Here is a 26,255-nt window from a genome sequence, read left to right on the forward strand (position 1 = left end):
TTCCTATTGAATAGAGAGGTGGAGACCATCCTAGTCTGAAGTGGCATATTTGCATGTGTTGGTGCCAACTTGGCTAATGGAAGTGCTCTACATCCATCAGTTTGAATGAATATCTTGGAAGAGGTGAATGCTTTCTCAGTGACACAAGTGCCTGACTTTCGTTAGTATTACTATTTTTGCAGATTTCAGACATGACTGGATGGCTTGTTACTGATCTGTACAAGGCAAGGAGTGTGCAGCCTCAGCGAAGCCAATTTGATGGACCCCATCAAATAAGCATTAACAACACTGAGGCTGTGAAAGTACTGAAAAATACTTATTACTGGTCAGCACCTGAGGCATATCTAGGAAATAAAGTAAGTACTCAGCTAAGAAGTCAAAACTCCTTCATAGGTTCTATTGTTCTAAATATATAGTTTCTGAAATTAAGTCTGGCACATTAAAGCTTGCATTCAGTATTACCAAACTTCTCACTGTATCTCTGCTTTTTAAATGAGGATGTTCCTGTGCAGACATTCCCAGTACTCTCTTTTTGCACTTTGAGTTCATTCATCTCTTCACTTCCTTTCCTTCCTATCCTTGACACAATATAATATCTCTTGACCTTTACTGATTTAGATGCTCACATTGCCCATGCACTTGATTCCTATCCCAAAACTTATACCCTAATGTCCCGTCATAGTGGAACAGATGGAACCATTAAAATCTCTTGCCTGCTTCTTATCCATCTTCTGTTTTCAAATAACTAGTGTTTAATTTTTTCCTTGTTTACTAGCTAAAGCTCTGGGTCTCCTGGTTTTTGCCACAGAATCATAGAATATTTGAGGTTGGAAGGGACCTCTGGGGGGTCATCTTGCTCAAACTCTGTACTCAAGCAAGGACACCTAGAACAGATTAACCAGTACCATAATCAAAGAGCTGCTTCTGAGTATCTCCAACGATGGCATCTCCACAACCTCTCTGAGCAACCTGTGCCACTGCTTGGGCACCTTCACAATAAATGTTTCCTGATGTTCAGCAGGAACCTCCTGTATTTCAGGTTGTGGTCATTGCCTCTTTCCCTGGCACTGTGCGCCACTGAAAAGAGCCAAGCTCCATCTTCTTTGCACCCTCTCTTAAGGAGTTTGTATATATAGATAAGATCTCTCTGAGCCCTTTGTAGGTGGGGCAGTCCTGCTACTCTTGGTCTTTCCTCGTATGAAAGATACTTCAGGCTCTTGATCATTTAGTGGCCCTTTGCTGGACTCTTTCCAGTATGTCCACCTCTCTCTAGCACTGGGAGGCCCAGAACTGGAGTCAGAGCTCCAGCTGTGGCGTCACCAGTGGTGAGCAGAGGAGATCCTTGCAGCCTTACCTGTAATTATTTTCAGTCCACTCTCTCTGCCCGTGCAGTTGTGTTTATTATTAGTATAGTGACACAATAAATGAAAACAAGTGTAAGAAGTGTAACATTAAGGAGTAGATTTTGCACAGGACTACACTCACTCAAATTCTGATTTCTTATTCATTTAATATAGATCTGTTTGTTAACTTACTTTGTAGTAGTCAGCAGCAGATGTGGGGCTAAGGACCCTGAAAAGTGGTGCATGGAATGTGAAAAACTCCCACATGCTGTGCCCCTTGGCTAGGATGATAGTGTACACCTCAGCTGTCTGATTAGCGTCCTGTTAGTGTTTCACTGAATGAGGGCACTTATCTCAATCACCTGTAGAGCCTTGAGCTAGCTCTCACCACCTGCACAGCAACAAGCCGGCTCTTGTCCCCGTGCTGACACTCATGGCATGTTAAACTTTTTCTGCGAAGTGGTGTTTGTAATCCCACAATTGTCTTATAATTTGGACATTGTACTGACCCATGTAATTTGTGTTAGCTGGAGGTGGAGGTTGTCTGTTGTTAAGACTTTGCTTTTTGTTATTTCAGCTCACAGCTTTTAGTGGAGACTTAAAGTATACAGTATCTTACGACATTCCAATGGAAAGTGTGGACAGTGATATAGTGTCTAGTGTGGATGTCATCATTCAGGTGGGGTTTTTTTTCAGCTTGTTACTCTTCAGATGTTATTAAGAATCTATGAAGGGCTTAAAAAATAAAATAATATTCCTATACTAGTAGTTTTGCCAGTTTCAAGTCCCTAAATGTCACTATCAAAATTTTATTACTACTCATTTCTCTGATTATCTAATCCATACCATACTCATTTTAAATGTTAAATACCTAGAATTTAATCTGTGTGTATATGGGTGAGTTGCTTATTACCAAATGTACAAAGCTGTGTTTACAAAATAAACTGCAATAAGCTGGAAAGACTTATGCCTATGAAAGAGGTGAGTGTTCTTGCTGATTGCTTACTTTTCTAGATTTATATTGCAGTTAAAAAGTAAGGCTCTATAATGAATCCAGGCATCTCCAAAACCATAATTTTTTATATGTACTTAGCAATAGAACAAAGGAAAAAGGAAATTCTGTTTTATAGAGGTATTCGATTTTTGCAATTTAGTTTATTCTTTTAAATTCTTTTAAAAAGAATTCTGAAGTCTCTGAACCGAGAGAGAATGGGATTGTGGTCCTGAAGCCACAGAAAATGTTGACCTTTTACTTACTTTTTCCTAATGCAAGGAATTTATTTTGATTGCCTCTTCTCTGTGTTACATGGATGTGTATTTGACACTAAATGTTACTGCTTAATAAAATTTTCATGTGAATAAGGAAAATATTTTCTCTTGTCCTTCAATTTCAGGGTAACGGGCAGATTCTGAGTACAAGAGCAGCAGGCTTGTCATTACAGCCATATGAGGAGTATTCTAATTCAGTGAGACTTGTAGCAGACAATTTCATAGAGTTTAATACAAAAAAGGCAATAGACCGAGAAATGCTGATGACTGTTCTGGCAAATGTGACCCATCTTTTGATCAGAGCCAACTACAACATTGCCAAAAAAGCTGTGTACAGGTAAGTGAGGTAAAATATTCAAGTTAATGTATATACTTCTATTATTTTTCTGTATATGAATCATGATTCTTAGTGGCAGTATTCCTGAAGTTTTATATTAATAGTTTCTAGAAAAAATGTTGTTTATTGAATTTTCTTAAGACCAGTTTTTGTCCCCAAGTCATATAGAGTGTGTGGTAAGGGACATTTGATTTTAAAGATATCTGATAGCAATGTTGTCTTGTGCTTTAAAGTAGTAGTGCATAAAAGCCTTATTACAATGGCTCCTTTTTAGGGGGAAATGCCTCCAGAACTCCCTACAGTATGCTTATTTGGGTATGTGGCAAGTTAATCCATCACTGACTATTGAAAAACTATCAATAAAGATATTGATTGTAATTTCTTTTGATGCTTGTTTGTGGATATTACTGAGACTCATCTCTAAAGGAGTTCTTAATAGGAAAATTAGGCTGCAATGGATTAGCTGATCATTCTACAGTCTCAAAGCAGCATTGGTACTATCTGTGTGAGACCTTAGAGATCTTCGTTTCACCTCTTCTCCAAGATACAGGAATAAAGTTGTATTGCTCTCAAGGGAATCAGCTTCATCATTTACTTAATTTCCTTACACTCACTGACAACCTTTCTTCCTCATTCCCTAATTAGAGCATGGTACTAAAAACACTAAAGTTATGGATTCAAATCCCCATATGAGCCATTTATTTAAGAGCTGGATTTTGATGGTCCCTTTCAACTCAAAATATTCTGTGAATATTCTGTCATTTGGTAGCATTTTGTGTCAATAACATAGGAATTGATACCAAATTTGCTTTGTGCACCCACACCACTCTGGTGAAATGTATGTTCATTTAGGGATAGTGTTTGTCTTTATGGGATATTTGTAAAGATTTCTTACAAAAATGTGTAAGACAACCTCCTGTGGCTGAGGAGGTTGTCTCTTCCAGTAACAATAATGATAACAGGAGACATCTGGAAATGCTGTGATAAGAATATGATCACAGACTTCTTGGAAAAGAGATCTGTGCCTGTTCCTCAGTTGTCCCTGCCAGGGAGCAGTGCTCAGTAGAGTTACCTCCCCAGAAGGAAACTGTCCTGCTGAAGATCAAGTCTGGGGAAACAAATGTTGTGATATTTTCCTGCTTAACCCTAGGCTGGACTCTGTGACCCTGGATACTGCAAGTGCAAATGTTATAGATCTCTCTTCAGCTCCAGATGTGGAATTCTGTGAATGTCCTCAGGGTTACACAGGATTATCCTGCGAGGTAACTTCTTACAGTGTTTTGTGTATGCAAAATTATCTGCTATTGTAAAGGATCTAGGTTTAAAGGCAGGCTGCCTTTAGTTAAACTGCCATTAAAGTGTATGTTCTGTGGTGAATTGCTGCCTACTATACTTTATGCAATCCCGAAGGTCTTTTCTTTCAGCTACTCTAAACAGGATTTTAAACTTATTGCTTGAATTCTTTTTCATGGCACTAAAATATGATTATGTGCTTCAGAATAACAGCCTTTCAGAGGGAGCAGCTGTTAAAGCTCTGTGAAGCAATTTTGAGCTTACCTTACTCATTAATAGCACCTTTTCTGGAGCTGGATCATGTTCAGTTTATTCCTATTACGTGTCATTAAGTTTATGGAGGCAATGAGGAACCTTAGCAGGGAGGAACGCTAGCTTTTGGAAGAGCCCACAAGGGTGAAATGCATTGTGCAAGGTGGTGTCTTGTGTATCTCTAAATAGAAGATTTAGAGAGGCACAGTCCTATTGCAGAATAGCAGGAATTATTTTGACAAATAATTTCAGTATGAAAACACTGAAATTGTGCTGTAGCATTGTTAATGATTCTGCAGAGGTGGTAGAATATCTTTTGTATTGTCCCATAATAATAAAAGGAATTTCACATATTAAACCACACAAAAGTTAACTTTCATGCCTCCAGGGAACAAAGGGATGAATCAAAGTTTTATGGAGCTAATTCTTATCCCCTTTATCCAGTGCAAGTAAAAAACAACCACTTGAAAAGAGCTACAGAGACATCAACAGGGTTGAAAGAGCGTTCAGTTACCACAGTGTGAAAGGGTTGGATGGTGGGTGGTCGGAAGTGCACTCTCTGAAAAAGTTTTGATGTGTATTTTCAGCACACATAATGCTACTGCTTTTTCTCCCTTCATTCCTTTTCAGTCCTGTCTGCCTGGGTACTACCGTGTGGATGGAATACTCTTTGGGGGCATTTGTCAGCCCTGCAAGTGCAATGGGCATGCAACTGAGTGTGACATTCACGGTGTTTGCTTTGTAAGTCATCCTGCAAAGTTCTGTGTTTTAAGCATCTATTTGGGAGTTAAGAGAGCATTTTGACTGTGGGAGACAAGTTTACAGTGAGCATAATTTCAAGCTGTGGGTACCAAGTGTTTATTTTTGTTGGTTTTCATTGTTTAGTTCAGAGTATGTTTCAAGACTCCATTATTGTGTTTTCCAATAAACAATTTGTTTCAGTTTATCATTTCAAGTGGGGCATAGTCAGAACTAATACAAAAATGTCATCATATACTGGCTGATAAAAATCTTGATTTTGCTTGCTGCAGGTTCCTGAAAAGAATCAATTTAAGCGGTGAATATCTGTTTTCAGATATATGTGCATCTTCCATGACTAACAACAGTGGAAATTGCACATTACCTTGTGAAGAGAAAATTTATCTCTCAGATCTCTTCTGAAAATTAAAGGTTACTGGAGTAAAATGGCTAAACACCAGTAAAAACTATATAAGTTTGTTACTGCAAATGTGTGCAATATGTGAAATACATTTAAGTATGTGTATAAGTAATGTGGCTGGTTTCATAAAGTATATTCTAAAATGTAGGAAAAACCGATCAGGATTGTCATAACTCAGAAAAAAAAATCACTTATTTTCAGAGTTCTAGGCAGTTCTTCATGGCTTGAAGAATGGCTTCCTTGGATGTCATGCTGCATGCAGACTGGTGTAGAAGTCCCTCAGGGGCCGAAAAGCCATCAAGAGAAAATACAAAAAGATTTTTTCCATGTCTCACAGGCTTGTCAACACAACACAACAGGACCTTTCTGTGATCAGTGCTTGCCTGGCTTCTATGGAAATCCATCCCAAGGAACATCTGAGGACTGCCGGCCCTGTGCATGTCCTCTGAGTTCTGCTGCAAACAAGTAAGCTCCTTATGCAAGACTGTCTTTTGGATCTTCAGCAAAAACAGAAAGTGAGAAAAAGAAAAATATCCTGACATCTGAAGGAGAAAGAAAAGGAATTTTTTTTCTTCATCTTTGTTTGCGTATATCTCATAGAAGCATTATTTTTCGAGGCAGTCTATATAGACTAGGCTAAGACAGGCTGAGTGAACTGGTACGATTTGGCATGGTGGATGAAAGTAATAATTCAACCTATCCTTGAACTTTGCATCATGGGTATCTTCCTTGTTTTTTCAGAAAACAGTAGAAGGACAGAAGTGTTGTATCTGAACAAAAGGAACTCAGTACAGCAATATACTACTTTGCTAGAATGAGAGCCTAGTTTTTAGGAAGTTTTAAAATCTTGCTTTTAAAGTACAAAAAACCCAAGAGTTCTTTAAAATTATATGTTTATTATTTTGACACATTGTAATGTTAAAAGCATTGATAAACTAGGAAAAATGGCAATTGTGTGCTTATATAGTTAGGTGCAAGGAAGGGTGGGTATTGAATGTTTGCAGAAGTCTTGTGATTCTGTGCATTGATGCCAACTGACATAAATATTGTTAATAGTTTCAGTCCCACTTGCCAGCTGAGTGAAGAAGGTGGAATTGTCTGTGACAAATGTCTTCCAGGCTATACTGGTTCTCAGTGTGAAAGGTATGTACCATAATTTTGGGTGAAACATCCATATCATTGCCATCACTAAGTGTTCATCATCCTATCTTCCTTGTATTGTTCATACCACATGTACAGAACATTCCTAATAACATTTTCCTTCTTATTTAGTCTTTCATTGTAATACAGAGACACTTTAGATTAAAATTTAACAGGAAAAACTCCCTTCAGTGAGGAGAGTGTATGACGTGACCACACTCCAGCTGACAAAGTTTTTAAATTCTGATGCAGGTGTGCTAATGGTTACTATGGGAATCCTCTTATGGCTGGACAGTCGTGTGCTCCTTGTGAATGCAATGGCAATGTGAACCCTCAAGAAGAGGGCCACTGTGATCCCTTCACAGGACAGTGCCTGAAATGTCTGGGGAACACAGCAGGTCACCACTGTGAAAAGTGTGCTGATGGGTACTATGGGGATGCGGTGATTGACAAAAACTGTCGTGGTAAGTTGTTATTTTTATTACTCTCAACATTTAAAGAACACAAAAATGGATTTCCTGTGTAAAATGGAAGGGGATGTGCACCTTTGCTGAAAGAGTTAACCTTCAAGTTGTGAGTGGGCAAGTGCAGGTTGAAAACTCTGGGATTGGGTTAGGCTGAGGGAGGGTAATGTATTATTTTAAGGTTTTATATTTGGTATCCCTGGAACTTATTGGTTTGCTTAACACTGTCCCTCCAGTGACATGCTTGATACATTTCCTACTTCTTAATGTCACATATAGGGCTAGAAGAAAAATCTTTTCAAATACAGCTATTCAGAGGTGTTTTGTTTTTTAGTCCAGATTCACAGGCATTTCTGTGGTATATTAGCATCTGTGGGATATAAATAGATGAAACACATCATATACCAGTTTTTTAATTCTGTATAATAATGAATGCCTATAGATACACATGACTAATTTTTAAATTTGGTTTCTTTTTGTCTGAACACAAGCCTGTGCCTGCCACGTGAATGGTTCCCTTTCAAGTACTTGTCACCATGAGACAGGTGTCTGCTCCTGCAAATCAAATGTAATTGGAGAAAGATGTGATAAATGCTTGGTAAGCAGATACATTGCCTTTTGCTAATGTATAGATTTTCTTGCTTTCCTCTTTATCTATAGATTGTGATTTGAACAGATACAGAGAATAGCGGCAAATAGGTTTGGGGGAGAAGGGCCTATGGAGTGGAGACCAAAGTTTTTGTGGCTGAAAGTTGCTCTGCATGTGCTCCTTGCACATGTGAAGCTGTGTAATTGACTCAGCACCCTCCTGCGTAGGGCTGTTCAGGCTGGTGCTGACAGTGTGCAGTGAAAAACCAAACCAAACACTGTTAACAAACCTGAAGGGATCTTAGAGCTGTGCTTCTGTGAAATGAAGTCTGAGTAGGGAATACCTGAAGAAATGTGGTTGGTGATAACACATACATCATGGCAGAATGCCAGCAAGGGATTCAGCTGAAAGGCAGGCCTGTTATAGCAACGTGCAGATATTCACTGGTGATACAAACCAGCAGTTTCCAGTCTGTGCTAAGTGTAGAACTACAACAGAGACCAGAGCAGGAAATCTCTGCCCAGTTACTGCCTTCTGTGCCAGCCCAGCTGAATGACTTTGAGCACACATGTACCCTGGGTCAGTGACCTGCCCTGTTTTAGGCATTCATTCACAGTCACAGGTGTCTGTGCTTGATCAGCACAGCCCACCCTCACCTCATGCAAGTCTTTAAATTAAATAACATCAGGCTTCAAAACATAGTGTCTTGCTTGTGAGATTAAGGACCATGAGAGCATTTCAGGGTTGAGTTTTTCACTCCAGAGCATATTGCTACATAGCTGGCAACAGTGAAGACATAATGCCGGGGAGTCTTTCCACAGCAGTCGCACAGTGCTGGCCAAGATTCATGCAGGTCAGATATCATGGGGAGTAAACAAGAGAAAACAAGAGTGTATATTGTAGCATTTTCAAAAATTTATTAAACAGTACAAATCTATTTATTTCTTCTCCAACAGAATGGGTATTATGGGCTGCTTACTGGGCTTGGCTGTGTTCCCTGCAACTGCAGTCAGTTTGGCTCGGTGTCTGAGGACTGCAATGATCAGGGGCAGTGTCACTGTGTGCCAGGAGTGGCTGGAGAGAAGTGTGATCGCTGTGCTCATGGCTTTTACGCATTCCAGGATGGTGGCTGCACACGTAAGCTCTAATCCACGACCCTCCCAGAGTTTGTCTGGAATTTCTTTCAGCAATATATTGTATGTTGAACTCTGGCAAAGGTCACTTGTTGTGATGACGATACAGAAGAATCTGTAGGAAGGTCTATTAATACTTTGATTAAGCCAGGGAACAAAACGTTTCTTTGCTTACTTTGTGGCTCCTTGTAAAAGGTGGTGACTATGAAATAACTCATAAAGGGTGCATGAGAGAAATATTATATCCTCAATGGCTCCTTTGTCTCTTTATTACAAAACCCTTCAATCCTTCAAAGAGAATGAAACCTTTTTTTCTGCAGTTGGGAAAGCGAAGATCTACACCTAAAGATTTTTACTTTATTTTTCTTTCATTTAAATCTTAAATATGTGTTTCATACTTTGATATGAAGTCATTGGCTCTGTTTTCCCATCATCACCTGGATGTATGCAATTTTTAGTCATGATAAGGAAGAAATTGTTCATCTAAAATGAGAATATGCCATTAAAACCCAATTTTTCATGTTAATAAGATGCCCTTTTCAATACTGTACAGCTAAAGGAATGCCTGCCTTTTCTCCAGCCAGACAAAACCACATTTTAATGCCTCAAACAGTGCATTAAAATGAAATATGCAATGAGATTGTAATAAGATTGTTTTGAAATTAATATTCTTTTTTTATACTAAGAATCAAAGATCTCTTGGATACCTTTAACCATTTCATTATTGGAAAATACTTAAATGTTACCAAAGAGATTAATAAAATCACTTAACTGAAATTCTTCTTTTCAACTGGAATAGTATTTTGTTTCTTAAATAGCCAAGTGCATCCTGCAGTAGTTAGTTATTATAAAAATAGTTATCCATCCCAATTATTCAATTATTGAGCATTAATCCTTGAGAACCTGCTTGAGAACATTAGCTTATCTCCTGATGAGTTTTGTGTCCTCTGTCATAGAAATGTTTCCCTACAAATATACTCTACTCCAAAAGTAACTTTATTTGATGGTGTTGATCCCCCTGTGAAAGTGCTGCTCTGCTTTTTGAAACCCCAAATAGGCTAAGTCAATAAGCAATAATGGGCTTCCAGTAGAAAGATGAAATGTCACTGTGGTCATGATTTGTTTCTCAGTGATTAGGGATGGCAAGAAGTTGCTAGTGAAACAGACAAAGGTACTCCATAAGAAAAGTAAGACTATTGGCAGTCTTGGAATTTCTTCTCTGTAGTAAAGTGTGGATAAAGTTACCATTTGGTCCTGTTTCTCTTGCAGCCTGTGACTGTGCCCATACTCAGGACAACTGTAATGCTGATTCTGGACAATGCATTTGTCCCCCTCACACTCAGGGACAGAAGTGTGAACTCTGCAAAGAAAATTTCTGGGGACTCTCTCCTAAACTTGGTTGCAAGGTATGGTAGGCTGGGTGAAAAGCCATGGCTGTTAAAAACAATTTGCTTTATACAAATGTCAGAAGTGGACTCTTTTTCTGAGAACCATGATCTTTATTCTGTCTCAAAGTTAATGCAATATGCTCACATTAAAACAAAAAACACTAAAACAACTGTTGGCACAATGTTTATTGAGCAATCTTCTAAGAGGGCTGTCTTTGAAAGTACCATCAGAGTGCTTATTCTGGATAGGTGTATAGCTCACATTGAAATTGTGATGTGTGTATTCTATGTATTCTAACATTTAGGTGTTTAATTGGTGGTACAAACCAGATTTGCAGCAGCAAGGGGCAACTGGGAACATAGTTTCTGTACCAATCAGTAAGTGATAATATTGTGGATTTAAGAACATTGGAAGTGTCTTGAAAGTTACTGCAGGCATTTTTTCTGAAAATTTAAAATTTCTATAGTATAATGTAGTTAATGTTTCATGGATGGAACATTGGTAGCTCCCATTATCTCAGCTTAATGCTTATGATTAAGCAATAAAATGCCAAGTCAGTGAAGATCCAAGGAACAGCATCCATTTATGCCTTTAGGTTTATGCAGTAAATTCTTGTCAGGTATGGCATTGGTCCAAACATTTTATCAATGTTGAGATTTTAAGAAGCCTCAATTACATGAATGTAATTGGGTAACTTCAGTGGAGAAACCACAAATACAATCAACTTGACAAAGTCTGTCATTACATGCAGTAAGTATTTAAGTGTCAGCCAAATTGGTATCCTTTTTCTCTCTTTAATTTTTTAGAGTAAGGATGATAAAGTAGTCCTAATAAGTCTTCAGAGTTAACCATCTTAGTGATTTATAGTAACATAGTTGGCAACTGGTCTTTAAACCATGGCTTTGTTAGCTGTCAGCTTACTGTCATTCTTACCTAAGGTACTGCAAGTACAATGTGCTGGTCCTTCTGCATTTCCTTTGATGTGTTCATTTCATAGGGTGATTCCACAGCACTTGCCAATCATCAGGGGCAATTTAATATGCAGTTACTCAGTTTTTCTAGGTTATTTATCATTCCTTTTTTTTGCAACATCACAGTAATGAATGTGAAATATTATAAAGTATTTTAGATTCCTTCTTGATGCAACAAACAGTAACATGATCTCCAGATAATAGTCCCAACAGAGGGATATACCCTATGCTGAATAGTCAGATGTGGTAGTTTAAGATGAGGAGCAATGTTTTCTGGCAAATCCGGGAGAGACTCTTTGTGTGACCTCTACATGGATGAAATGGGGGAGATGCTGAGAAGCCCAGACTGTCTGGTTTTTCAACACGAAATGCATATGTGGTTACTTCATCTGGCTCTGTTTCTAGAGGTTTTCTTGATATTTAGTATCCATTTCTGGATGTAGTAGTGTAGCAGAGCTGTAGTCTTGTTTAGATTACAGTGCATTGTACCTTAGAGTCTTTATTTATCTTTATCACAAGTAGCTAGAGATTGAATACATGTAAATTATTACTATCCTAGAGTTTGATGTTCAGAGCTGTGGACCTTTACTGATACCTGAGAGCCAAAGTTGTCAACCCGTGTGACCATAAAGTGTATTAAACTAGGCATTATAGTACCCAATGCTAGAGTAAAAACTGCTTAATACAAAGAGTGCCGTGGGTAACCAGCAAAATTGTGAAGAATGCAGAAGGATAGACAGTAATTCTTCTGGAACTTGTGGGTCTTGGCATGCAGGACTTGGCAAGGTAAAGGCTTTTCATCTCAAAGAGAGCTGATGAGCAAAATAACTCACTGAAAATGCTCAGTAGATGGTGATAGATGGAATGTACTTTTTGCCTGTTCCGTTAGAAATAACCGCAGACCAAAACTGCATTTGTGAAGTAACCACAGATAAGAAATTAAGAGTGAAGGCTAATCCAGACTGCTTCAAAAAAGAATGACAAATAAAGTACACCCACTTTGCATGTTTGTAATACAAGTTTCATATTACTGATTGCATAATGAAGGATGCACTCTGTCAGGAAACAGTTTTCCTTTGGTACTGAGCTGCACTGCATGTTGAGCTTCCCACCTTTGGGATGCAATGAGATTCTTGGTTCTTCATCAAATAGTACAAGTAGCTTGAGCATGATGCAGAAGCTATTAATACCTCTTGAAATCTTAGCAGCATGTTAGTTTTAAGATTTTCCTTTCATTCAGCATTTATAAAATGATGATACAGATTTCTTTCATTCAGCATTTATACAACATTAGTTAATTTACTTGCTGTACTCAATTACTGGTATTGTAAATTAAGTATTTTGGATATATTTTTGTTTTCTGGAACAGATTCCTTCAACTCCTTTGGTTCCCAATCCATATTTGGGAGCCAACAAAGCTTCTAACTTTTTGCCATCCACTGTTTACTGGAGATGCAGTTCTTTGCTAAAAAGCAAACCAACTTCATTTCTGTGTGGAATTTCTTCCCTTTTGTTATTGTACAGTATTTGTTGGCAAACATTGAGTTTTAAGGGTCATTTTAAAATTTATTGTGCTGTTTCACTTGTAAAAATTTTTTTTTTAAAGATTTGCTATTTATGAATCTTTCTTCTCTTCTGCTAAGGCTTGCAACTGTAGCGGCACTGGTTCAGCCAGTCTCCAGTGCGATGTGTTGACAGGCCAATGCCAGTGCAAAACTGAATTTGGAGGGCGAGACTGTTCCAGGTGTGCCTTGGGCTACAGGGACTACCCAGACTGTGTTGCCTGTGACTGTGATTTGAGTGGAACCAAAGCAGAGACCTGTAATGGCCCCGAAAGAGTTTGTGGTTGTGAAGAAGAAACTGGTGTCTGCACTTGCAAGGTACTGAATCATTCTGCCCCTTCTAGGAAAGCATTAGTACTTTCTAGACATTGATTGCATTGAAGTCAGGGAAGATACAGGGCTGAAAGGACTTCAAAAGGCAATCTCCATCATTTATGAGTACACCTAGATCATTGCTAAAGAATTTCCTGTGACAGATCTTACTATCAATCAGGAAAAATTCAAAACCATTGAAGTTTTTCTGTTTGTACACGTTTGGTTTTATTAGGTTGGGGAACAACACATTAGTTCAGATGATGCAGCCTGCTTTTTTAAAAATTCAAATTATAATGATAGGAGGAAACAAATAAATACTAAATGGAGAATCTCAGTGTTTTTTGAAATACGTTTGTGTTGCGAGTTTGAATTAATTTCCTGTGCTGGAACCAAAGACAATGCTTAAGAGTAACTCAGATATATTGGTAATAGTGAGTTCTGATATTCTTGTATATAGGGAAGGAAACATTAAAAACACAGATAGTATGGATATTTTTGAAAAGATGGGAATAATTTCTTGAGAAACTGAGTGATAGAAAACTTATTTCAAGACAACAAATTTATTCCTTCATAGGTGTCTGTCCAGTCTCTGGTTAAAGGTACCAGTGGGCATTGACTGTAGTTTTGGGTGTTTCTTGAGGTTCAGCTCACCAATTGGGAACTGAATGCAAAAAGAGACACTTGGGAATAGATCTCTTGATTCCTATTCATACTGAGCAGTTTATTTGGCTTTTAGAGCTCATTTTCCAGATGCAGGATTGGGAGGAAATTCTGTCTTGCGTTGAAATACATAGCTGCTAATTTTTGATAGACAGTCAAATATATGAGCTTAGCTTAAATGTTCTGTGGTTGTTTGAGGGGAGTTTTGTGTGTGTGGTTTTTGGTTTTTTTGGATTTTTTTGTTTTTTCTTTTTTTAAGAAGGAAAGCAAAACAGTATTGGAAAATAATGAAAAAAGTAATGTACTGCATGGTAAAACAGATTGCATACAGTAATTGATATTCTGCTATGTAGCAATTAGTTTTTCTTCAAAAAAATAATAATCTTTCATTTAGGTAGTGAAGTATTATGAGTGTACTATTACTTTTTTTTTTTTTTTTAATATCCTCCAGGAAAATGTTTTTGGTCTACAATGCAGTGAGTGTAAACCTGGAACTTTTGGTCTGTCTGCTAACAATGCACTAGGATGTACTCCATGTTTCTGTTTTGGGATGTCCACATCTTGTTCAGAACTAGAAGACCATGTGAGAATTCCTGTAAGTAAAGCAATATAACCACACAGAGACAATTTGTTGTTATCCTCATGTTAGGTATCATGCTGGTGTGCACATTTAATGGACTGGGCTGAGTGTCCTGACTGGCTTATGGGGCTGGTGGCACAGGTCAGAACAGAAATGAAAGCAAGTGGTAAATGATCATACTCTTATTTCTGGAACCTTGTGTCTCTCTCTTCACTTCTTAAAAAAGTAAATATCAAGTGTGTTTTCCAGTTTTTTGGGTTGGACATTTATTACTCTTAAGATAGATTATTGACTGTTTCAAAGCAGCTAAAATTGTTAACAGGATATTTTGTTGAATGAATCTTTTGCTCTTTGTGTTGCAGATAACATTAACTCCAGATCAGGCTATTCTGCATGTAGTAGCTCAAAGTAACCTGACTGGAACAGTGGAAGGAGTATTTTCACAATTTCCTGATGTTTTATTGGATGCTGCCATAGTCAGAAAATACTTAAATACAGAAACATTTTACTGGAAGTTGCCAGAGCAGTTTCAGGGAGACCAGGTAAGAGCATTACATAATTGGAATGCTTTGTAGATAACCTTGTTGTCTGATAGACACTCCTTTACTTTAGAATAGTAACTTTATCTTCATAACGTATTTCTATGTTAGTTCTATTCTTGTAGGTCATGATATTGTAATTATTCAGTGATAGAACTCTCATACAGCAAGCACAAATAATATGTTTACATTACCCTTTCCTAACAAGATTTTTCTTGACCCTATAAATTGGTGACACTCATATTTAATTACTTCACAGATTCTGTGTGGGGGAAACAGGGATATATTTGTTGTCATTTTAGAAACATAAAAAAAAAATTAACTTTGATGCTAGAATCAGTATATTTATCATGGAATTTTCTGTTGTTTAAGATTTGAATGTAAATTGGGCACACACCTTGAGAGGGTCTAGTTAAAGAAACTAAGACTGCTTTTTAGAAATATATATTTAACCTTGGTGGAAAAGCCACTGAGTTTAAGTCAATTTTCATGTTTTATTGACTGGCAGTTTTCCAGTCTACAGGTGATTTTAAGATATTTTCAACTTGTAGCTCAGACCGTAGAATAAATAATAGTTATAATTTTTAATCCAAACAGCTCATGGCCTACGGAGGGAAGCTGAGATATACTGTTGCCTTTTATGCTTTGGATGGCTTTGGAACCTCAAATTTTGAGCCACAGATTCTAATGAAAGGAGGTCACACCAGTAAGTTGGTCATCTATGTCGACATCCCTTCTCCAGAAAATGGAGTGAGAACAGACAAGGAAGTAGAAATGAAGGAGGTAAGCCAAAACACAGCAGGAACACAGCATTACCTTGAAGTAAACATGAATGTTCCTGGTTTTAATAATAAATAAATAATAATAATAATAAATGTGGTGTCTTTCCCTAGGATTCTTGGAAGTATTTTAACTCTGTGTCTGACGAGCCTGTCTTACGTTCTGACTTCATGTTTGTGCTCAGCAATGTTGAATACATCCTTATCAAGGCAGCTTATGGCCAAGGATTACAGCAAAGCAGGTAAAGCAACCTCTGACTGCATTTATTTATTGTACTGCATTTACTGTGATTTAATTTACAAATAGCCCCAACTGAGCTATACAATAAAGACTTACCTCAGAGAAATTTACAATTTCCTATTTATGACTTCTGCTCTTCCTCTGACAAAAAAAATCATGACTTTTTATTGCAGCAAAATCCCTCTTGAATTATCTTTTATGAAACACTAAATGACTCTGCTGCTTACTTTGATAGCAAAACACACAAAGGAGAACAGGCTGATGCACTGTTCTGCAGGACTGATGATATAGTTAAATAATTTATATTTTCTAAAATATTCCTTTTCCATCTAATATTTATGGACGTTGAATTTTCTGTTTCTTTTACCAGTTGAAGCACAGGGTCCGCAGAGTTCTTGGGTTTGCATCGATCTAGGTGTCTCCTGTAGCTTGAAAAACTCTGGGCAGTGGTAATAAAATAGTCCTAGCTCAGAATAGTAGCATGTTATTACCATTTTGTCCAGAACTGTTACTAATGAGAGGGAGGGGATGGGATATCATGCTTTTATCTGTCAATCTGGAAACAAACAAGACAAGCAAAGATGCATCCAATGAAAACCCAATGTCTCTATGTCTTCACAGCTCTGAAGAAGTCTGATTCCACCTCCAGATTTTGTGCTATTTTTGATTCACATGCCCTCCATTATCTTTTTGTTAGCTCTTTCCAAAATTGTGGCACAGGACAAATGTATTTGTCTAATATTTCTGAGGAAGTATTACATACTCTTGCATGGTGGGTTTGGGAAGTCTTTGAGATCAAGAGGGGAGGCATCAGCCGTTATTACTTTTAATAATTTCTTGTGTTTGGTTGCACATTCTTAAATTCCATAAACAAGTAAAAAATCTTCAGGTTTTGAGATGTTTGCATGGGAAATTATGGAAGATTATGTATTGTAGCCCTGCCCTTAAAGCCTGAAAATGTTTTTGGATCTTGTTTTCATACTTCTTAAGATGTTCACACTCTCTTCTGCATATATCTTATAGAATTGCAAATATCTCAATGGAAATTGCAGTCAGGTTTGAAGAAATGCATCTAGGCAGACCTGCAGCTCATCTTGTCGAGCAATGTAGGTGTCCTGCTGGTTACACTGGATTGTCCTGCCAGGTACTGAACCCTTGAATCTTTTTTGTGTGTCTAATAGTGTGAAAGTAAAAAAAAAAAAAAAAACCGACAAAAAAACCCAATATTAAAAAAAAAACAAAAATCCCAACTTTATTGCTTTTAAAAATTGTTGTTGCTGTTAAATCCCACCTTTATTGCTTTTAAAAATTGTTGTTGCTGCTGATAGCTGTGATAATTTCTTTAAAATTTTACTTTACTCCCCTTACAACTAGAGCTGTGCTCCAGGATACTACAGGGGGAAGCATACAGAATTCAGTGTAAGAGAGCCTCACACTCTGATATTGCCTTGTGTGCCATGTCAGTGCAACAACCACAGTGAAACCTGTGATCCTGACACTGGGAAGTGCTTGGTATGTAGATCTTACACGTTCTTCTATTGATTTCACCTGAGGGAAATGGCAGTGACCTGTCCAAGGAGTTCTTAGGAGAAGTATACAGCTGTACTACTTGGATAAAATGTGAATTTGTTTTCCCCCAGCTCTGAAAAATGGCAAATCTGAATAGTTTCCCTTATGCTCCATTCAGTAAAATTAGCAAGATTTTGGGGCATTAACATACTCAAAATCATTAATTATTTTAATTTAAATTTTAATATTATTTCTATATTGGTTGAATTTGTCTGTTTTTCTGTGAGACTTTTTGGGCTTCTGGACAAGGTCTGCTTAGGCACACAAAAAAAAAAAAAAAAAAAAGGATGCAGTAGGCCATTCTGCACCAGAGACTTAAATCAAAGGTAAATTCTTTCTCAGGAAGAGAATCCTCTGGGCAGCCTTAAATGAGGCTTTTTTTAAAATGCACAGAGACTACAGTATTGTAGGGATATGCCTCAGCTAAGTTGATTTGCTCACTTTTCTCATTTTATCCCAAAGGCTGCAAAGAAGGGTCACATATGACTAACACATTTCCTCTCTCTTGTGGGCTGACAGGCCATGGACAGCAAATTCTCAGCTAACCAAATAAGACATATTAAACCCATTCCCTGGCATTGCTTAGTATTTTTTTCTAATTATTTCCCCCCAGCTGCTTTATTTTTCCAGTGGTGACTGGGTTAATTCAAAGTCTACTTCTGCTGAATTAATTCTTGAAATTAGTTTTTAAGTGAGTTTCTTTAGTCCTTCAGGCTTTTCTAAGCCATTCTTTTGCTTTCAGGTTTGTACACAAGTATGTATCTCATGAGTAAGAACTAAGGTTCTCACTTTTGCGAGGCTAAGATGCATAGGTCTTTCACAGAGGTGAATATTCATCATTCTTCCTCTTAGTTTCTTGTTGAGGGTTAGCAAGTCATCTGTGTCTTGGGATTACTGCTCAGCCATTTCCAGCTGAGTGGAGAAGGCAAGAGAGTTGGTTTTCACCTGACTTCTGCTCCCATAAAATAGGAGGTTGCGTTGCTACTGTTTACCTCACCAACCAACCTAAAATACACACTAGCAGGTATATGAAATACAGAATAAGAAGAAAGAAAAGTTAAAAGAAAAAAAGAGAGGGAAAGCAGAAAAATGTTTTTGTTTACTCAGGGGACTAGTCAGTTAAATTGTTTATAAACCAATTTAGTGTTTTAATATTAACAGCACTGATTATTGATCAGTACTCTTGAAAAATAAAATGTAGTGTCTGTTAATCCTAGCTGGGGATAGTCCTCAGCATTTGCTGAAATACTGAAACAGAAAAGTGAGGTATTCTGTTTAAGTTTTCCTTTTTTGTTTGTTTGTTTCTTTCTTTTGGTTAGATTTTTTGTTTTGGGGTTTTTTTTAGGATTTTTTGTTTTGTACTCTGATTTCCTGACCTGAGTTGATTAATAGTAGCAAAAATACATAGACTTTATGGAAATTTGAAAAAGAAATTAGGTCAGCCTGCATGAAGGGGCATTCACATAAGAGAAAATATGCTGGCATTCTGTTTGCATAAAAAGTTTTTTCACTCAAAGAATGCTGACCAGGGGGTCGTGACATGTAGAGATCATTGTTGGAAACTGTACACATGTATTGATAAAGTAGATAAAGTTATTCCTGCTGTTTATTGTTGTTTTAAACCATCTGAATTTTGTGTCTCAGAACTGCAGAGATAACACAGTTGGTGATTACTGCAGTGCTTGTGCCCCAGGCTACTACGGGAAGGTAACTGGATCTGCCAATGATTGCTCTCCCTGTGCTTGTCCCAGAGCCAACCCTGTCAGGTAACCAGGACTTACTAAATCCAGTGCACATTTTACCATTCCCATTTCTTGTGTTGTTTGTCCAACCTCCTACTCCTTCTGCTCCTCCTACACTATGAGAGTAGGGGTTGGTTATTATGTGTCCTTAATTTTTATACATTTGAATGCTGCCTATTTTTATTTAGTAAATGGAGCTTGCATTCTGAGCTGTACTAGTATGAAACTGAACTGAACTGTATGAAATTTTAAAATAAAAAGATTAGGTGATAGATGAGTAATTTTTTTCTCTAAGACTATAACAGACACATAGACTGTTTTACAGATAGTTGGCAAAGTTGCTGTGACATTGTTTAGTATCAAATGTGAGTCTCCTTCATTCAGAGAACACTACTTTTGTATTTACAAAGATTCAAGCCATCCCCACTCAATGCAGGAACTTTTCATGAAATCAGTCCATGGGGAAGAACAAACACTCTTTTGTCTGAAATTTATACATCTGCTTGTTTGGTAGAGGCACAGTTAACATTGTATTTTGAAAGACAAAATGCTGAACAGGCTGGTTTTTTTCAGAAGCTTAAGAAACATATTTGTTGTTTGCATTTGTATAATTGAGTCAGAATGAGAGTCTAGCAATTCTGGTGTCTTCATGCAAGTCTCAGTTAAACACATGCATTAGCCATATCATACAGCATCCATTTTACATTGTCTTACCTTTTCAAAGGAAGGCGATAATGGGCTCTAGCATGTTCTGCAGTAATGGAGCTGCATTGGGAAAGCAAACTTAACTAATTTAAAATACGAATTCAAGAGATATGCAATCAGATTAAACAGAAGGTGCTGTTGCTTACAGTATTTAACTCGTGACTGAAGGTGTTATCTGTCTTTGTATGGTCTTATATGAAGCAGGTATTTGTTTATCCTTCCCCTAGTTTTAGTCCCACTTGTGTCCTGAAAGGTGCTCATGATTACCACTGTGATGCCTGTCTCCCAGGATATGAAGGACAGTACTGTGAAAGGTGAGTTACACATGATGTTCCAATTTATTCCCAACTCCCCAGAGCAGTTTGGTTAATATGAGCCATATGTGCACTGAGATTATTCAGTGTTCATAAATAAGTGTATAAATGAGCACTCAAAGATTTGGAGAGATTTGCTAGTTACTGTTGAACTATTAATGACAACCCCAAGCTGTCAGTACATGTAACATCTGATGTCATGATGAATTCCCTGTGATGTTCAGTGTGCCATTCCTCCCTGTAGGTGCTCCCCTGGCTACTACGGTGCCCCCCAGCTCCCTGGTGGCAGCTGCCGCGTGTGCCAGTGCAATCCGGGCGGTTCCGTTCACGGGAATTGCGACAGTGCCACCGGGCAGTGCCTCTGCAAGCCGGGGGTGGCAGGACAGCTCTGCCAGGAGTGTGAGCCCAGGCACCTTCTGCTGGACGACCAGTGTGTCTGTAGGTGCTTTTTAAATTTTTCACTTTCCCAAGGGGCTCTGGTCAGCTTCAGTGGTATTTATGTGCCTGTAGTTATTCCCTGGATGAGTTTATGATGTCAGGCCCTGTTCTTTCTGTGAAGGAAAGAAACCTATTGGAATAATTACCAATATAGCCAGACGGGACGTGCCTGAGTTTGTCTGGCCCTTGCTGACTGACCAAATAGTGGCACTGTGGTGATTTCACCCCAGAGATATCTTTTGGCTGGCTGGATGCTGCAGCTGGGCACTTGGAGGCAAGTCCAGGCATGCAGCAGCTCAGGTTTACCTCTGGTGGAGAAGCTTTAAGGTGGTGATGAAGTAAAGGAGTCAGTTCTGATGGAGGGTTTTGATCCAGAGCTTTATTCCTGGCCCACGGGCCTCTGAATCCAGCAACAACTCCAACACAACTCTCCAAACAGCATGGTTTGCTCATCCTTTTACCTGAGGGAGAGGAGGAGGGAAGGAACATGGGGACCACCAACCAGGTATGGGAGGGGAGGTCTCAAGGGACAGAGGACACCTGGATGGCCAAATGTCCCCCAGGGCTGAAAGGCATCTTTGAATTCTGCCAATCACTCAACACCCTTCTGGAATGCCAGGGTTGACAGGCAATGCTCAGCAAGGGGCAAGGGAAGGGGAAGGAGATGTGACTGACACACCTGGCAGGGAATTATCAGGGAGGAACCTGGGGTATTTGAGGCAAACCATGACATCACACTGCAACTGAAACCCTAACAACTTACTATTTTTGTAAAACAGAGAGGTTTGGAGAAGGTATTCTCTGGAGTTCTCATCCAACCTCAACCATTCTGTGAACGCAGAGGAAACTACAGTAGAGATCATAACGTCAGCCAAGCAGTTAATCCTTAAACTGGCTTATTCAGCGTTACAAACAAGTTTAAGGAAAGACAATTTTAAGACTTTTGCTGAAAAATCCTGAATTATTTATTGAAAAATCCTGAATTCCTATGTCATTGATCCTTTGGATGTGAGGTTCCTGTAAAAATGCTTTTGGAATTATGCCAGGTTTATAGGCATTCTCCACCAATAATAAGTCATATTCCCCCCAAAATTACTCTTGTAATTCTTTATGAGAGTATAAGTAGCAGAAAGACACATCTAGTACAGCAAATCTGCTTCTGCAATGAATCAGGATTTAGAATTCTGGTTTTATTTTGTATAAATAAAAAAAAAATCTGAGAAATAAATGGAATTACAGGACTGTAGGCTTGAATTTCGTGTCTGCCATACCTATTTGACTGAGTGACTTCAACATGGATTTATTGCAAAATAGCTAAATAGGCTCAATAAGCTTATAATGCAGCAAGCAGCTCAGTAGTTAGCAGGACCAATAGGACTCTAATGTGTGCTAACCTAAGGAGAATGTGTTTGGAATAAGTTCACTCTTGGGCAAGAAGGGAAAGGCAAGACTACAAATCTGTACATTCAGAGTTATTATACTTTATCACTTCTAACTCAGAAGATGAAGGCACAAACTGTCTAGATCAAAAGTGCAGTATTTTTTGTCTTCATTTTAATATTAATACTGCTTCCTTAAATTTTTTATTTAGCTTGTGATGACAACTGCACAGGAGTTTTATTAAACACTTTGGACAGTCTCGATGAGGCCATGCTTTCAGTGAACCTCACTGGTATTGACCGTGTGCCCTATGGGATATTGTCAGAGTTGGAGAATGCAACACAACATCTGAAGGTAAATGAACACATTAACAGCAGACATATTCAGTCACACTTTTAAAGCAAAACTTGCAGCCACACACAGGTGCTAGTAATTTGACAGATGGCCTCCTGAAGTTCATAGCTTGAGGATGTGTAAGTGATACCAGATTAAGACCATTATGTTTGCTGTGGAAATATACCTTAAGTTATTTGGCTGCCTGTATAAGTTTATTTTCATCTGTTGCACTGGCATTTAAATAAATGGATTGATATATTTTTCAGTCACCAATCAGATTTTCTGAAGGTGCTGTATGCATGTGCTTTGTGTAGATTATGTGCCTTCTTAAGTCTGGCTAGCAAGGGGATTAACTTTCAGTGGTGAAATAGAAACAGCAGCAGGTCTTCTCCCTTTTTGGTCCCTTTGCTAAAGAGCTGCCAAGGCATAGAACCAGAGGCTGTTTCCCTAGAGTTCCCTGGGTCCTTCCCTGGATTGACATGCTGCTTTTCTTTTGCAAGGTTGCTTGGGGTGCAGCAGTTTGCTTTCATTTTGGCTGTGTGGCACTCCAAGTGCTTTACTCTGTCCTTCATCTCAGGACACTAAAGTCACGTGGAATGTTTCAGTGTTGGATATTTTCAGACTGCTTCAGGCTAACTTCCCTTCAGCTCCTCCCTCCCTTAAACAAAGCATGAAATACCACTTTTTGTGATTGTAGAAGGTCATTTATTGTTGCTGAGGAATAGGTTCATGTGGCCTCTGCACAAAAACAGAGATAAACAGGAACCTCCCTGCTTCATGGCTACTAAAAATAAGCACATTTTTTGGTAAGAGTCTTCTCAGCAATAGTCAAGAAGACAAGCTCTGAGTCAGAAACAAAGCTATCTTCTTTGTATTTTACCAAATCACAAGAAAATCAAAATAATGTGAGTCTTTTTGTGCTGCCAAATCCAGCAAATTAAAATTTTGAATTATAATTTCTTCTATTTAAGATATTAGGCAGAATGAGTTCTAATAAGTGTACTTCAAAATGTTAATAATTACAATAATTGATGGCAAACTTGATTAAATTACATGTTTATGCTTCAGCAGAGGTACTCTTATCCTTTAATTTTAGTTGCTAACCTTTTAGTTTGAAAGCTTCAGCTATGCTTCCCTTCCTTATGTCCCAAGGCATAAGTGTACTGAACTATTGTAATACTTCAAGGATACAATTCACTTGCTTTCTATAATTAGTTTGTGTTTGTTTGCTCCTGCACCATCATCTTTTACTTGGAAACATTATTCATATGCAGTTTTATTGAGCACTTTATTGCAAAGAAAAGTCAAATCTTAGGTAAAAATAAGGGCAGTGTAAGTTTCTACTTACTTCTTAAGTAAGTTTAGCTTTCTTAACTATAGTGAGTTTGTAGTAAGTTCACCTTAAGTAGTTAAGTAAGCTTCTACTTACTTCTTACTTTTTAAGTTTTAGTATATACATTTTTTCAATCTTAAAATTAAATCAAAGCCAGATGTCACTGTCTTGGAAGTGGGGTGTTTAAAATGATAAAAAACTTCTTGTGACTCATGTAATTTCATTTATGTTGGGCCACAGTGTTTATTAAATAACTTAATTGTGGGGGTAAGTTGATAGTCTTTTAATTTTTTTCTGTTTGTAAGCAAGTATTCTCCTTTTTCTGGACATTTAAAGATTATGTTACCTTTTGCCTTGTACCAAAGGAACTGTGGCTGGAGGCCAGAAAATCCCCAAGGTTATTTCTGTGAATTACAGATCTTCCCTGAAAGGCTGTCCCCTCACTGTGTTGCCTCTGCCTCATGCTGGTAGCTCAGGAACTCGACTATTTCTCTTTTTTATACCTTTCTTTGGGTCCTTTGGTAATGACAGCGTTATCAAATCAGGTTGTCAATTGGAAGACTTCAGTAGTTCTGTTTTTCTAGTTAAAGCCTCCTGCTTTACTCCTCCTGATACACCTAAACTTTGTTGCTGTCCTGTCCTTCTTTTCTGACCTAGGTTTTTAAAGAAACCTGCTGGGCTTTAAGGCTCAAGAGCTTTAGCTTTCTCTTTCACTTGTTTTTCATGCTGAGGAAAAGACTTTGAAATTTCCATTTGACACAAGGCTGTTGGATACTCTTGTCTACTACTTTTTAAAAATTTGGATTTTGCTTATATGTGTGTAATATATATATATATAATTATTATGGTATTTACAATGATTGGTTCTGAAACATCTGAAATCTAAAAATAACCTTTCCCAGACTTACTCTCCCTGTAAGAGATGCCCTAAGTTTCTTTGCATCTTTAGAGAAGAGGTATTCTTGTTGCAGGCCTTGACTGTATCAAATATAATAGACTTGGGTACAATGACCTATTTATTGCTGTATGGAGCAGGTTTGAGGTGACCTTGAAAGCAAATACAGCCTATTATTCTTTCTTATTGACAAAGGGACCCACAGGACTGCTGATCTCCAGGGTCATCTTCACAGATACACCCTAGTGCAGCTGTTGTGATAGGACCAGCTGCTGAAATGATAGCAGCTGTAGGACTGGATGAAATATTTAATTTGAATGGCCTTGGAACTCCTCAAAGGAGTTTATTTGGGCGGCTCAGACTGTGGAGAAATTGAGAGTCAGGAATGCAGAACTGCTGCTTCCTTCTTTTTTACTCAATTAAAAATACAACGTGTCTGGATTCTTGCTTATTTAAAAAAATGGTACACCATGTTGCATGAACTGTATGTAGGTAATTGCTTTGTCATCTTGTGTGCTTTGAAAATCAGTCCTTTCAAACATATAAATAATCTAAATAGTGTGCATAATTATTTTCTTCACAACTTTTATGGACTGACAACAAAGTGTTCAAATTACAATGAGCTGTCACTTCTCATTTCTTACAGAGGTCTGTAGTTCCTAGAGAAGACCCAACTTACTTGTTAGATACAGCAAAAGAAAATCTTCTGAATTTGTCAGGAGGAATTGATTACTTGCATGAAGAGGTAGGTGCTGGCTTCTTTATTCTTAGCCTATCTGGAGAAATAATTTGAGATTTCATAGCATAATAATGTAATGCTAGAGACTTGTTCAGAAATTATTTAAAATCTATAGAGCTCATTGAAAGAATTCAGTCCATACTGTAGTCTTCCTGAAAAGGGGAGTTAATTGCTTTGTGGAAATCTTCTACAAATGACAGCGGTTTATGATATTGTCCAGGAAATTTACATGGTTTCTGTTAAAGTTAAAAGTTTTTTAGTACTGTGTTCATTTAATGTCCTAGAACTGGAGAGAGTGAGTTATTTTCTTCCCATTGGTTTTCATATGTGGAGCTAATGAAAAGTTATGTCATAACTGATTGTTCACCAATAAGTCCTTGATATCTGTAGTATTATGTTTAAAATTATCTCAGGAGAAAGAAATCTGTTAAAGTCTCACAGGAAAGATAGATAACATCTGTATTCTTTATCCATTCTTAACAGGAGAATAATTGTATGTAGGAAATAGATTGTAGTACTTCAGCCATTAGATGTACTTTGCTGAACAAATGTTCTTATAATTTTCTGGCCATGTATAGAGAATCAAACCAGGTGCTTCCACTGAGTGCTGTTATTGCATTGCATTAATATTGATGTATCCAGAACCATGATTTTCTTAACAAACATTAGTTGTAGCTAAAAAAATATATATAATATTTACTTAGTTAAATAAATAGCTTTGCTAATTATGAACTTACTGATTATGGAAATAATTGTTAACTCTGATCTGAGAGTTTGGAACTTAAAACA

General features: G+C 37.8%; 1 protein-coding gene across 1 annotated transcript in view; it reads left to right on the top strand.

The window, feature by feature from the left end:
- LAMA1 (laminin subunit alpha 1) overlaps positions 1 to 26,255 on the top strand; it is a 79,593-nt gene that overhangs the window by 23,663 nt on the left and 29,675 nt on the right. The window contains exons 11-33 of the mRNA XM_059469496.1: positions 183 to 356; positions 1,921 to 2,022; positions 2,738 to 2,949; positions 4,100 to 4,211; positions 5,125 to 5,235; positions 5,991 to 6,118; positions 6,710 to 6,796; positions 7,046 to 7,257; positions 7,749 to 7,855; positions 8,803 to 8,983; positions 10,249 to 10,385; positions 12,983 to 13,219; positions 14,328 to 14,471; positions 14,819 to 14,998; positions 15,593 to 15,778; positions 15,889 to 16,016; positions 17,039 to 17,159; positions 17,390 to 17,527; positions 19,229 to 19,350; positions 20,259 to 20,345; positions 20,590 to 20,783; positions 22,375 to 22,517; positions 25,374 to 25,472. Coding sequence (XP_059325479.1) covers positions 183 to 356; positions 1,921 to 2,022; positions 2,738 to 2,949; positions 4,100 to 4,211; positions 5,125 to 5,235; positions 5,991 to 6,118; positions 6,710 to 6,796; positions 7,046 to 7,257; positions 7,749 to 7,855; positions 8,803 to 8,983; positions 10,249 to 10,385; positions 12,983 to 13,219; positions 14,328 to 14,471; positions 14,819 to 14,998; positions 15,593 to 15,778; positions 15,889 to 16,016; positions 17,039 to 17,159; positions 17,390 to 17,527; positions 19,229 to 19,350; positions 20,259 to 20,345; positions 20,590 to 20,783; positions 22,375 to 22,517; positions 25,374 to 25,472 — 3,342 coding nt within the window. The remainder of the gene's footprint in view (positions 1 to 182; positions 357 to 1,920; positions 2,023 to 2,737; positions 2,950 to 4,099; positions 4,212 to 5,124; positions 5,236 to 5,990; positions 6,119 to 6,709; positions 6,797 to 7,045; positions 7,258 to 7,748; positions 7,856 to 8,802; positions 8,984 to 10,248; positions 10,386 to 12,982; positions 13,220 to 14,327; positions 14,472 to 14,818; positions 14,999 to 15,592; positions 15,779 to 15,888; positions 16,017 to 17,038; positions 17,160 to 17,389; positions 17,528 to 19,228; positions 19,351 to 20,258; positions 20,346 to 20,589; positions 20,784 to 22,374; positions 22,518 to 25,373; positions 25,473 to 26,255) is intronic.

This window comes from Ammospiza nelsoni, chromosome 1, assembly GCF_027579445.1.
Source record: "Ammospiza nelsoni isolate bAmmNel1 chromosome 1, bAmmNel1.pri, whole genome shotgun sequence".
Lineage (NCBI taxonomy): Eukaryota > Metazoa > Chordata > Aves > Passeriformes > Passerellidae > Ammospiza > Ammospiza nelsoni.